We start from the raw sequence: 13,412 nt of genomic DNA, 5'->3' as shown, positions 1-13,412 counted from the left end.
ACGGTTGACCGTAACAATCGAATGATGTTTGATCGTCGAACTATGTGCTATCTTGAAGATGTAGGTCAACGGGATTGAGTGTGGTACGTGGTTTCCCCGTAACCAAGTTCGGGATAAAGAGAAAGTACTTTCGACAACTTTGCTGCTACATTTAGAACATTGGAACAGTCGGATACTGATGTCGTGGAGATACGAATACGTTGAAGGTTGGTACTTCAGAGGTTAACACACGGGACATGTTGCCGGAGCACAGTTCTAGGTGTGCTGGCCTATGAGGATGAACCTTTGGAGGTTTGCCCGGTTAGGAACGGTGATTTTGAGTTTCGATGCACACGTTGAGAAGAGGCAAATGGGCCGTCACTTGCGAGGAGATGTCGGGGCAAAAGAAGACGCGAAGGGACGTTTGATAGAGGGATTTGGGGAATAGCGCAAGATATTTTTGGCACAGAGTTACTTTACCAACGCCAATAAGGTGCCAGTGCGGAGCGATGAAAGATGTGGCGTAGCGAGGTCACGGGGCGAGGGAAGGGGGCCTAACCTATCTTGGCAAGCTTCCAGAAGTTGAAGGCGAGTTGGCTGATCAGTTGTGTGCTGGTGCCGGTTTCCATGGCTCTCCCGGACGAACCGAGTACTCCTTATCTCGATTCTCAAGTCCAACACTCCGTGCCGATTGAAGTCTGGGGGAAGAAGACTCGGCGGATGTCATCGTCTGTGGAATGGAGTAGTTCGGATATCTGATATGCAATCCAAGAAAGGGCCAAGGAATATGTCCTTGGTATACCCATTTCTGGTCGCTAAAGATCGACTTTGCTGTGCTCTGGCTTTGTGTGGATGCCCATGTTGCGATTACCCGAAAGACCATCATCGCCTGACAGAAGCCTTCAGATCACCATCAATTAGTGATGACAAGATTTGGTACGGGACCTCATATAAAAAGGAGAGCTGAGATCCACAGCCACGAAGGATTGTACAGGAGCAATCATATTGTTGTGCCAAGGCAAGGCTCACTCGTTGCTGGCACAGCAGGTGGAGCAGGACATGGTTGGAGTAAGCCCACCACTCGGGGCGAGCGTTTGAGTGTCATGATGAAATTCTGTCTGGGCGCTAGCTTGGATTCGTCGATCAAAAGCATTAACGGAGGGTCGCCAATGCAAATGCAAATGGTAATGTGGAAGGGTAGGTAGTCATGCCATATCCCGTTGGTGATCAATTGTGAGTTGCAGGACGCGTGGAGGTGCATGAAGGTGGTGCCCTCGCGACAAAACCAAATGTCATAGAGTGCGAAGTGTAAATCTCCCAGGACCAAGCTTTCTTGCCGAGGGACTAAAGTTCTGGGTAAGTGGAGAATGGAACATAGGATTGATAACCTTGTGCTCCGTGACATTTGGCCAACGCGGGAGTTCGGCTCAGGCTTCAAAGCGGTCCGTGAAGGAGTGGTTTTCACTGGCAGGCCAGAAAGTAAAAGATGGATCAGCTGGAGAACAGTCCTCTGGCAGGCTACTCGGAGGGTTCTGTACTACGAGTCAGTCCGAGATGGCGTTTGACAGATGGAAGGGATGTCTGGTCCAACTGGTTACTAGTGGATGGAAATTAGCACTGCCTCAGAGTTGCCCTGGACTGCAGGCATGCAGCAGCAGCACGCCCATTGCCCGGAAGTTTTGGTGCGGGAGAGTGACTGTGGGCTGCACCCCGGGGCCTCCCTCCCCAAGTTAGCCTTCGCTTAGACGGCCGAGGGCCCTGGGCCAAGATGATGCGTCGAGGCAGAATGCTAGGCTATTCTGTCAGGCTTCAGTTGTGTCCCTCGGGTTCGAATACGAACGACCTTCAAGTTCGCTTCTCGAATCTCCAGGGGAGGGTGCGCCTGGCCCTGCGCTGGGCTTATCATTGTGGCTGTTACTGTTAAAGTAACCAGTGTCAAGGCCGCTCCCTTCTCAGCTTAAAGCATTCAGGTAGTCTAGAGTCTAGTCAAAAGCAGATTCGGAGAATCAGTCTTGTTGTTGGATCGGCAAAAGAGAAAAGGTCCCATGAGCTCTCGAGTCTCAACTCCTCTTTGAAGGCGCAGTCCAGAAATAGTGTCTTCCTTCAACCCCGAGAAGGGCTCCATTGATGTTAGCCACCAATGATGGCCCATGTCGATCCATCCCTGTAGATTCTCTCTCACTCTCACCCTCACTCCACTCCTCACTTTCAGACTTTGTCCTCAAACACTTAAAAGAACTCCCTGCATTCTACAGTATTATCCATGACGCTTTACATTCTGTAGTACTTTATCTACCCACGATCCCTCCGTCATCGTCTATCTCTCATCCACTCATCCACTCATCCACCCGTATACAAGTTGCGCACGCGCCACTCATCTACCACACTCACAAACACCCATTTCAACCTTCACCCTGTCGTCGACGCGGTCTTTATTGACCTCCACCACCAAAACACAACCAGCAATGGACTCTCCAAGAGGTTCTGCACTCGACGCCGGCAAGTCGCCCACCCCACCTGTTGGCTTTCGTCCTCAGAATGGTGGTATCATCAAGGTCCAACCTCCGCGACGAGAAGACCTTCAGCCATCGTACGCGCAGACATTGCAGGGCGATCACGATGCTGAGACCCATGGCTGGTATGGATCCATGAGTATGTCAAGTCCCTCCATCTCCTAATTTCCCTCCTACTCACAAGATCTGCAGTTAATTCACTCGGTGCTTGCCTCGGTTTCATGGGTGCCATTCCATGCTGCGTCATCTGCCCCAACCCATACAAGCCCGTATCACAAGGAAACGTCGGCCTAATCACCAAGTTCGGTCGTTTCACACGCGCCGTGGATCCTGGTTTGGTCAAGATCAACCCTCTATCCGAGAGGCTCATTCAGGTCGATGTCAAGATCCAGATTGTCGAAGTACCGCGACAGGTCTGCATGACAAAGGACAATGTCACTCTGAACTTGACTTCCGTCATCTACTACCATATCACTTCTCCTCACAAGGCTGCCTTCGGAATCTCAAACATTCGACAAGCCTTGGTCGAGAGAACTCAGACGACACTGCGACACGTGGTTGGCGCACGTGTTCTCCAGGACGTTATTGAACGCCGTGAGGAAATTGCGCAGTCCATCGGTGAAATCATCGAAGATGTCGCCTCTGGCTGGGGTGTTCAGGTCGAATCCATGCTCATCAAGGACATCATCTTCAGCAATGATCTCCAAGACTCGCTCTCTATGGCTGCTCAATCCAAGAGAATTGGTGAATCCAAGGTCATTGCTGCTCGTGCCGAAGTGGAATCTGCCAAACTCATGAGACAAGCTGCCGATATCCTCAGCTCAGCACCCGCAATGCAAATCAGATACCTTGAAGCCATGCAAGCCATGGCCAAGACTGCCAACAGCAAGGTCATCTTCCTGCCAGCCGCCAACCAAACTATCCCACCAGAGGCTCTCCAGCACATCCAACCGCATACCCCTCGCGGTGATGGCCCAAGTGGCTATAACTCCAAGCAAAACACCGGTGGAAATGCCTTTGAGTTTGGCGCCAACGATGGCTTCCAGCAGGCGATGAATGCCAGAGTCATTGAGAACATCTAATTCTGCAACCTCTCGACGAGTACAAACGTGTGAAGAGGAATAGTTGGAACCGTACTTTTCGCGCAGTACCTGCCCGGAAGGTACGACATCATTTTTACTTGGGTCGGCATCTTTATTCTCCCGGCGTTGGAATATTGTTTATTGAGATACCCAACAAGTATCAGAGCACTCGCTATCGCTTGTATCAATACGATTGCTTGAATTCCCATCAAGGTGATTCAAATAGTGACTGTCGCTCTTAGCTAGCACAGAAAATAATGACTTGGATGAAGCTTATCGTCTATCAATACTTTTGGTCTCGGAGTGACGATTGCTAACTGTACATGATGATTTTTTGATAGCGTGCACGCCAGACTTGAACAACACTCCGATAGAACTTTACACCTGGCGTTTGAAAGCCCACTGGCCAATGTATTCCTCATCAGAACAAGAAGAGTAGGTGCGTCACGAAGGAGCTGTAATGTTTCATTTATGTCATATTTTTTTTTAACTTGTACCAACTGCCTTAGCCCCATTATGTTTATTCAACAACCGAAACTGCACCCAACTTAGAACTGCCATTGCGTCTTCTCGGCAAACTGCTTGAAAGAACTCTTCTTCGCACCGTCGACCAAGAACTTGTCACTCTCATCCTGCTTGTTCTCGGCGCCCTTTCCGAAATAACTGTAGTCGCGGATCAGCAACATGTTCTGGGCGAGCTCCTCGGCGATCTTGTTGCCGCTCTGGGCGGCGGCCTCGACGGTCAAGGGCTGCTCGACGAACTTGACGGGCTTGCCGGACACGGCGCTCAGGGTGTCGACGAGCTCCTGCGGATGGAGCCACTGGCTGGTGCCCTGGACGGCGAAGCCGTTGGCGCGCTCGCCGGCCTCGAAGAGCCCGACGGTGAACAGGCCCGTGTCGTTGCGGATGTCGATCATGGGCAGCCACGTCGACGCGGCGTTCCAGGGGAGGCTGAGCGTGGCCACGCCGTCCTCGCCGCTGGCTTTGATCTGCGTCGGCAGGTTCGACATGAAGTACGCGGGCATGAAGTACGAGACGATCAGGTCGTCGCCCTTGACCTGCTCCGCGTACTCCTGCACCCCAGCCTTGGAGTCGAAGTGCTCGATCTTGCTGAGCTCGCCGTTGCTGAGCTTCTCCGCGTGCGGCAGGCTGCTCCATACCAGGTGCTTCACCGCTTCCGACTTGCATGCGTCCACGATGTTCTTGCCCTGTTGCAGCTCCGCGTTCTTGTCCATCGTCTCCCAGTAGTTGGTCACCGCAAACACGCCGTGCGACCCGGCAATCGCTTTCTTGACGCTCTCGATGTCGTTGAGGTCCGCTTGCGCCAGTTCCGCCCCTCGTGACGCCAGTGACTGTGCGCTGGGCTTGCTCGGGTCGCGTGTGATGGCCCGGATCTTGTATTTGGCTGCTAGCGTTGGGTTGTTGAGCACCGCCGACAGTGTGCTGCCGCCTTGGTTGCCCGTGGCTCCAAAAATGGTCAAGATCTTCTTCGACATTTTGGCTTAGCGGTCTTTAGACTGGAGATTGTTCTGAATTTGTCGAATGTTCGAAAGTTGGTGAGTTAGTGAGTTGAGCTAAGAGTCGTTGAAGCTGTTGGTTACTTATGGATGGAGAACTCGATGGATGTACTTTGGAAATGGAATATAGTACGAAAACTTAGGACTTGACCTCCTTATATATATGAAAAGTGTGCAGCACCTATGAGCTAATTGAACCACACCTACGTCCTTACCCTGTAGCTGAACATGCCAGACTTTGCAAGTCGTTGTATTAGGTAAGTGGTCCTGGTTCGGTGAAGCGTCAGAACCCCGTCAGATGTGCCACAGTTAGTCATCATATGACGGCTGGGGCTCCCTCGGGACTCTACAATCTAGATGTTGATACGACGATGGAAACCCTTTCGGTGTCACTAGCTGCCGAGCTTTCGTGGAGAAGTCATTACTCCAACCAGGAAGCCATACAACGCGAAGGATTGGGGGAGCCTAGGGATTGTTGATGAATACCAATGTTATGTAAGAGCATCGAAGGGAGGGCGAAGGCGGCCGAGAAGGTTCAGAGTCTTGGTTGACTACGCCAATTACTTCGGTCTCTTGGTTAGGTAAACTCAGTAGCAGGGGTTTTCTGGTGAGTTTGAGGCTGACCAATATCCCTCTTGCAGTCCAAATTTCGGAGCTTCGTGGCTCCGAATTGAATTCCTTGGTACGATATTGTCTCTTAGGTAGGCAAGTACATTTCAGTCGCCACCATCATGCTGCCTCCAGGTTGTCCAAATCTTCTTGGCAACACGCAGCCATAAACGCTTCAGCGATGATCATGCATTGATTCGATTAGCAATGGCCGCTGGAAGTCAATGCACGTAGTATATAGATAGCGCTGACAAACACTGATTCGAGCAGTAGAGGAATGATGACGCTGGACATCGTTGAGCTCACCTTCGACTACCAGGACTACATCTACACAACGGCTACAATCTCGACATGGATGACGGTTGTTTGGGCTCCATGATGGTCTCCATCACCTGCTTCCACTCTTCGGCTAGGGCAGGATCGATGGCGCACCCATCATAGCTGACTCCGAATTTGAGTATCCCATTGTCACCCACCGCTCCGACCAAGAACTCGCCATCCCTTGCCCGAACAGTCGTGTATAACTCACGGAAGTCGACCGCCAATTCTTGTCCTTCCGCCAACTCGCTTGTGTTGAATTTCCCTGATGCTATGATGGAACCTCGTGGCCCGACAGAGCTGACACCACAGGTGGCAAGTGTTGAGTTCGTTCTAGCAGGATACTCTCCCTGGATATTCCAGCCTCGCTTCCGTGTCTCTAAGCTTTTGCTCTCAAGGCGCTCCATCGTTACCAAGTACATGATCGGTAATAGCTGTTCAGGGCTGCTAGATCCCAAAACAGCTTTTGCGTGAACATTCCGAGGACGCTTCTGGTATTGGCGTAATTGTCGATGAGCTTGTTTGCCGAGCAGTCGAAATCTCCCTTCAAAGTCTAATTCGCTTGCGAGAAATCGGAGGGCAATGCCTTCGCTGAACGCTAACATCAAGTTATCCTCTTTCCCCGTAGTTGGGGTTCCGTCCAGGAGTGGTCTGGGATTGACTGGAAATGATCCGACAAAGGGCAAGCGTTCGTTTGCTGGAATGTTCGGATTACATCTCTCCTCGAATAACATCATGACCAAGGCTACCAAAGCAAAGCAACCACTCCCTATGCTTATTCGTGCTTCCCGACATAATTTCGCCAACCTTTGTGAAGAAGCCGCACTCAAAGTCGGCCGAACAGTATACGTGTTCAGAGGCGGCAGTCGAGAATAGTCGAGAATTTTGGAGAACTTTGGAGGCAAAGACTGTGCCTTGGCTAACGGTATCCTCCTTCGCAGTGGATTTTGAAATGAAGCTGGTGGTAATTTTTTCTTGTGACGAAGGATACGAGAAATCAACCAAGACCACCTTTTTCTTGCTGGGCTGCTACCCATTGACGGATAAAGTGACTCCTGTGCTGGTGGTAATCGAGGAACCGCTGAAGTCTGACAAAGATCTTTCAAGTTCAGTCTCAACTGCTCTGGAGACTCATTGAGGATATGGATGAGTGAAGACATCCATCTCATAGAAGTCAACCCATCCACAATCTCATGGCCGGCTGTCATCATGAATGACGCATCATAGACACCATTGCCTTTCGAAATCAGTGGCATGACATAGAACCTGCTCAGTGATACGAAAGGATCAAGGCAACGAGAGCAATTCAACGTGTGAGTGAAAAACTCGTCGTTTCTGACTGTGGAGTATTGGTCTTCAACCTGAACGAGGTGCTTTTGCGCTTCCAAGTATGCATCTCGTGGACTTGCGCATGGCTTGAACACATAGATCCATTCTTCCGCCTCGTGCCCAGTGACAAATGGCAGCAGCTCTTTGACTTGTGCGACACGAGCTGACAGAAGAACGTGCCGTTGCCTCAAAACGGCCCACGCTTGCACGAATCGTTCACGCAGAGCTTCTACATTGAGAGATGTCTTCAATTCGACTTGAAGGTTGAAAGTCAAATCTGCTCGTCCTTCATAATCAATTCCATCGGTGTTGAACAGTCCTTCAACGACTCCAATTCGACGGTAATGGATGACCTCACCATTTTGAACGGTCTGCTGCCAGTCATGGTGGCTGGTCGCATAGCTCTCAAGCCAGTCAGGCGTTTTGTCAACTCGCAGACTCATGTTGCCCGTTCAGTCGCATGCTAACGCATGAATTCGAAGACGATCATGTCGTACCACCTGCTGAGAAGTCATTGATAAACTTAACATGGTGTGCAAACCACCGAGGCCTTTAACTAGAGTGTAACATTAAGCTTGTTGTCCACTGGCTGGCTTTAACGAAAGCCGAGGACATTCTCCGCTGAGGGGCTACGGGTTAGAACATCCGTCGTGGGACCTTCGCCCTCGGCGTCGTAGGCTTAAACCGGACCTATGTTCCTAGGTACATGCCTAACTTGGTGCCTATTCAATCTGCCTAGGTGCCTAGGTACGTGGGTACTCTAAATCAACTAGTTGACTTTTTTTTCAGAAGGCATCCTTTCCACCATCCCTTCTCGTCACACTCGCGCGCACGAAATGGTGGTCGTCCGAGCGACATTGACGCAAAACGATGCCTCTCATTAATGCTTAATAAAGCTAAAAGCAAATAACTATATTACAGGTTCTATTTAGTGTGTCAATGCTGAATGCATGTTGCTCTTTCTCCTATGCCAGGAACAAGATAGCACCCTTCTCACGCCTCGCCCTCCCTCCCTCCTTCCTGACCGCTCGGTACACGAGCAGAAGCTTTGATTTGTAATTACCTGGCGATGCAAGGTCGAAGCACCGTCTTTTCACATGATCTTACTCATGCTGAGTTGTCGCTTCGCTTCCCTGACCATCCTCCTCGGGTTGAAGCTTTGGTTCTGGCTCTACGGGATCAGGAGTGAGCGAAGTCGCAAAGATGTTCGGCCTGGGCGTGTGCTTCTTCGAATCGAGGTGTTGGGCCTCCAGGTCATCGAAATCTTGTCCGATGTTGGCGCTTTTCCAGTCAAGCCACTCAAGGATGTGATAAAAGAGTGCAACGACAAGAGAGCCGATGAGTGGCCCAATCCAGTAAATCCAATGATAACCAGGAAACGAATGATTGACGACGGCCGGGCCGAACGCTCTTGCAGGATTAATACCAGCACCGGTAAATTCGACACCTTCGAGAGAAATGATTGGTAAGTTATTATGCTCAGGGGATTCGCATTATGGAACTTACTGCACAAATGGCCAACGAAGAGGGCCATTCCGATACCAAGGGGAGCCAGGAAGGTCGCCTTATGCTTCACAGCAGCAAGCATCACAACAGTAAGGCATAGCAGGATTGTGGTGAACATCTCAATGAAGCAGCCCTGTGCAATACTCGTACCTGCTCCCAAGCTGATATCGACCTTCATGGGACCGGGGAATGTGCATGATGCAACACCCGCTGCAGCGATTCCAGCGATGATCTGAGCAATGCAAATGGTGATTGTACGACGTCCTGGAATGGCACCAACGAGATACAATGTCAGTGTCACCTTGAGGTATCTGGTCAGCTTCGTGAACCACCATCTGTATCCTGACAGATAGAATACTTACAGCTGGGTTTAGTTGACCACCGCTAACGCGATAAAACAACCAGGAGTTGATAGCCAGAGATACGGCGAAGCTGAGACCAATGTAGATGATTCTCAATGTGTTTGCTTCAACAGGCAGGCCGTTTCTCTCGGAAGGGTCATTGGCAACTTGGCAGCCAGCGTATGCAAAAAACAAGAACAAAAAAGTACCGATGAACTCCCCGAGTGTGGCTACCATATCATGCAAGACACTGTCAGGAAGAAAGCCCATGATGGCACCCGTGTTGGGGAAGCCAAAGTGACGCTTGAAGTGGTGTCGTGGGTTCGGCATCGTGATGGTAGTTCCGTAGCAATGGAATTGATATGAATTGGTAATACTTGGTGGGATAGTGAATTTGATTCAAGACACTGAGAGTATTGTTGGTGATGTTTTCAGTGTTGCAATGCCCGCGAACTCCATGTTATATACTTCTTAAACCCCGAGCGGACTGTTGTAAACGTGATGAAGTAGACCAACAAACATGAATTGTTCAATATTGACCCGCCACCATTTTGGGACGCGTGGACTGATCTTTCGAGAGCTGGTCCGGTGTCTTCCAGTGAGTATTTACACATTGAGTTGATAGGCTAACCATTGAGCCTCTTGGGGAAAGGGATGCTGCACCAGCTAAGCTGATCTGATCACGTATTTTTGAGAATAGAAGTGCGTCACAAAGTAACTCTGGCAATATGTATTGAGCACAGAATACATGGGCGACGTGGTCTGATATTTGCTTTCTGGGTAAATGTTGATGACTGTCCCAAAACACCTGCGCAACCCAATCCAGAACTTCGCAAGATCTTATTGGCGAGACATTCTGACCGCCATGACAGTCAGCAGCTATATTGGTATGAGTTATCAACACCCACTCGCTCGGGATTCGATGTAACACTAATCACTGCCTAGGTATGCATGTGCGGTCGAGGTATGGAGTATCTATCGAGCAGAGATTTGACCTCGTCAACGGGCAGAGCATTCACATGCACACCATTAAACCCGGTTAAACTTTCAGCTTTGCACATGGCATTTAGGATTGCTTCTTCGGTGGCTTCCGAAACAGCATAGAACAGCGAATCGATGGTCTCATTCTTGAGTGTTTCCACCTTCTCCGTCTCCAGCTTGGGGAGATAGGCGAATCCGTTGGATTCATGTGCCAGTCGATCCGGTGAAGTGCCTGTCGAGAAGGCGAGGAATATCTCTCCAGAGAAGTTTCGCCCAGCTGCATGGCCGGTGACCTATAGTATGAATGTTTAACACCCAAGCTGCTTGGTGAGTGCTTGATATGGAACAAGAACGTTACCTGTGTGATACCCATTCCGGCATGCTGTGCAATGCGCCGTAGTTGATGAGGCAGCAAAGGAGCATCCGTCCTATTCCTAAGTAAGCGGCATCCCTTTCGACGTATTGCTGTTGGGTGACACTTACGCAACCACGACAATGATACCTATAACTCAATTAGTTGTGCTCCTCTGCTGAGGCGTTACAGTGTATGCATGCACTTACTTCCTTCGACTGCCTTTCCACCAGCAGGAAGAGGCGGGTCACTGGGTTTTGGCTCAGCGAGTAATGCTCCGACTGGGACATTACCGATCCGAAGGTCGTCTTTCTTGCCATAGTTGGCTTGCACCAACACGCCTAGGGTGTAATCACGTTCGTAACCAGGAAGTACGCGGGAGCTGGTACCTGTCCCACCCTTGTACCCATGAGATATCATCCCAGTACCCCCACCATAGTTGCCTTCTTGTACTTCTTTCTGACTTAATGCCGCTGATAAAGCCTCGTTGACAGAATCGCGATCAATAACTGACGCGAATATGTTGTTCAGCATACCGTCATAGGTTTCTGCCACGAGAGGAATCGTGAAACGTCGGACTGCTTCAAGATCACTTTCGCCACGCAGGCGAGCTTGTTCTGCTCCCCAAAGAAAGAGAGCATCGTACACTTTTCCAACACTAACCGTGTTTGTGATGGCAATGGGCTGAGATGTAAGCTGAACTGAAGATTTATATCCTCTATCGGGAATCTTACGCTGCGCAAAATCCCCCACTCATTCAGCGTATGGCTCCCAGTAAGTTCTCCGACACCGTTGAGATTATGAGTTGCGCCATAGCAAGGCTTGAGATATATGTCCTCTGGGTCCCGTGGAAGAATGACGGTTACTCCGGTATGGATGTCAGGCTCTCTATGGATGGTGGTTTGCCCAACATGGAGTCCTATCGACAAAGTCAATATTTCATTCTCCCTTTCCGACTTCGGGCGTTCGACAAGAGCATACACTAACCTTTCACATCGAGGATTGAGTTCCGCGGGCCTGGTTCAAATTTGCCAGGGCGGTAACCCAAGTCTCGAATCCGAGGCCGACTGAGCTTCGTTGACGATTTTAGTTCTGGTCCTTGATCCATCTTACATGTGTTACCTGAACAGATATTGACTCGATAGGATTCTCGTGTGGTATAAAAAGGAACTCATACTGGGTGCCTGGGCTCCAGTTTGTGGATGATGCAACATAGGTCAGCCAAACACCGAGACGTTACATTGAATGCCGAACCAGGCAGTTCACAACGATTATTTCACGTGCTGAACTAATATCTAGTTAAGCAATGGATAATCTCATATCGAGCAGGCGTCATGGTCACCGACCGCGTATCCATATCTTGGTGATACGGATGAATCTAGTTTCGTCAATCGATTGGTCCACTGATTGAATACCGTCATTCGAATGCGAGAGAGATTCGTCGTTATTTAAAGGAAAGATGGTTTAGAATACTTAGTAACGCGCCGGTTGAATCACGCGGATATCCGTGCTCCCGGGAAGGATCTGCCAATGGACAATCTCCTTTTAGACTGCAGTCCCTCGTATGTCATGCCTAAAGTGGACAATTGATGAACCACACTGCTCCCTCTGGGAAGCTTCTGGAAGACTGGTGAAAACTCAAGGTCAAAGGGCGCTGTTAACTTAGAGTTAGATATCAACATTGGGTGCTGTCGATCGCCCTTTGCCAAGGTCGATATTGGAACATTAAATAGCATAATTATTATCGTTTCAAAGCAACATCCGTGTACCAGATATTCCAACAGCAAAATGTCTGAAGGCAGTCCTCCACAAAGGAAGCCGTGGACTTCAACACCACTCCTTGAGTCAAGAAAACTCTCCGGTAAAGCAGGATGGTGAGCTGTCTTGTTCCACATAGCAATATACTTGGTTCAAAATACTGATCAGACCAATCAGTCGAGTGTTCTTGAAACTTGAAAACACCCAGCCCTCGTCTTCTTTCAAAAGCCGCGGTATTGGGAATTATATGCTCTCCAATCTTCAACAACATCAGAATGCGGCATCCAGTAGTCAAAACATTCACTTCTATTCATCCTCCGGAGGAAATGCCGGGCTCGCCTGCGTGACTACAGCAGTATTTTTGAAGTGCAAAGCATCGGTGGTGGTTCCCACCTCGACCGATCAAGATATGATCACAAAACTCCGAGAGGCTGGAGGAACGGATATCATCATTCATGGCGACTCATGGTTTTACGCAGACAAGTATTTGCGAGAAACTGTGATGGAGGCGGCAAAGGCACGAGGAGAAACAGCGATTTATGTTCCACCCTTTGACCATCCTCTCATTTGGGAAGGGGCTTCAACTATGATAGATGAGATGGTTGACCAGATGGATGAACGGCCTGATGCCATTGTATGCTCAGTAGGCGGAGGTGGCATGTTCTCCGGGATCATGCTAGGACTGGACAGACACGGATGGAACAAAGGACAGCCTGTGCAAGTACTAGCCGTCGAAACCAATGGTGCTGATTCTCTTGCACAGGCCGTCGCAAAGAAGGAATGGGTCACCCTCCCAGCGATCACTTCAGTGGCGAAGACACTGGGGGCTCTGAGGGTTGCAGAGAATGCATTCAAGGAAGCACTCCGTGACCACGTCTCAACAGTGGTAGTCGAGGATTCTGAAGCATGTTCAGCATGTTGGCACTTCGCGAATGATCAGAGATATCTCGTGGAACCTTCTTGTGGTGCGAGCCTCTCCCTGATATACAACGGGGCATTGAAAAAGTACGTGAAGAACTTTGGGCCGAATAGCAAGGTTGTTGTTATAGTATGTGGAGGGAGCGGTATTTCGTTGGAAAAGCTAGACGCATATCGAAACGACTACGGATTCTGAGGTGAGGTTAGGG

At 49.8% G+C, this 13,412-nt stretch overlaps 6 protein-coding genes across 6 annotated transcripts; 2 read left to right on the top strand and 4 right to left on the bottom strand.

The window, feature by feature from the left end:
• Positions 1-2,444: 2,444 nt before the first annotated feature.
• On the top strand, positions 2,445-3,574 carry LTR84_000624 (uncharacterized protein; the record flags this gene model as incomplete). The annotated part of the gene is made up of 2 exons (XM_064844254.1): positions 2,445-2,631; positions 2,685-3,574. The coding sequence occupies 2 exons, from the start codon at positions 2,445-2,447 to the stop codon at positions 3,572-3,574; spliced, it is 1,077 nt and encodes a 358-aa protein (XP_064712114.1).
• Positions 3,575-4,122: 548 nt separating this feature from the next.
• On the bottom strand, positions 4,123-5,070 carry LTR84_000623 (uncharacterized protein; the record flags this gene model as incomplete). The annotated part of the gene is made up of 1 exon (XM_064844253.1): positions 4,123-5,070. One exon carries the CDS (start codon positions 5,068-5,070, stop codon positions 4,123-4,125), a length of 948 nt encoding a protein of 315 aa, XP_064712113.1.
• A 968-nt stretch (positions 5,071-6,038) lies between these two features.
• LTR84_000622 (uncharacterized protein) lies at positions 6,039-7,790 on the bottom strand (the record flags this gene model as incomplete). The annotated part of the gene is made up of 1 exon (XM_064844252.1): positions 6,039-7,790. One exon carries the CDS (start codon positions 7,788-7,790, stop codon positions 6,039-6,041), a length of 1,752 nt encoding a protein of 583 aa, XP_064712112.1.
• Positions 7,791-8,450: 660 nt separating this feature from the next.
• On the bottom strand, positions 8,451-9,524 carry LTR84_000621 (uncharacterized protein; the record flags this gene model as incomplete). Its single annotated transcript, XM_064844251.1, has 3 exons — positions 8,451-8,794; positions 8,854-9,154; positions 9,216-9,524. The coding sequence occupies 3 exons, from the start codon at positions 9,522-9,524 to the stop codon at positions 8,451-8,453; spliced, it is 954 nt and encodes a 317-aa protein (XP_064712111.1).
• Positions 9,525-10,135: 611 nt separating this feature from the next.
• LTR84_000620 (uncharacterized protein) lies at positions 10,136-11,635 on the bottom strand (the record flags this gene model as incomplete). Its single annotated transcript, XM_064844250.1, has 6 exons — positions 10,136-10,468; positions 10,534-10,603; positions 10,659-10,677; positions 10,737-11,262; positions 11,394-11,446; positions 11,515-11,635. The coding sequence occupies 6 exons, from the start codon at positions 11,633-11,635 to the stop codon at positions 10,136-10,138; spliced, it is 1,122 nt and encodes a 373-aa protein (XP_064712110.1).
• A 680-nt stretch (positions 11,636-12,315) lies between these two features.
• LTR84_000619 (uncharacterized protein) lies at positions 12,316-13,399 on the top strand (the record flags this gene model as incomplete). The annotated part of the gene is made up of 2 exons (XM_064844249.1): positions 12,316-12,401; positions 12,463-13,399. The coding sequence occupies 2 exons, from the start codon at positions 12,316-12,318 to the stop codon at positions 13,397-13,399; spliced, it is 1,023 nt and encodes a 340-aa protein (XP_064712109.1).
• Between the last annotated feature and the right edge of the window lie 13 nt (positions 13,400-13,412).

The sequence above is a fragment of the Exophiala bonariae genome (genome assembly GCF_035927105.1).
Source record: "Exophiala bonariae strain CCFEE 5792 chromosome Unknown scaffold_1, whole genome shotgun sequence".
Lineage (NCBI taxonomy): Eukaryota > Fungi > Ascomycota > Eurotiomycetes > Chaetothyriales > Herpotrichiellaceae > Exophiala > Exophiala bonariae.
Note: the sequence above shows the minus strand (reverse complement) of the source record. Positions and strands in the feature narration are given on the sequence as shown.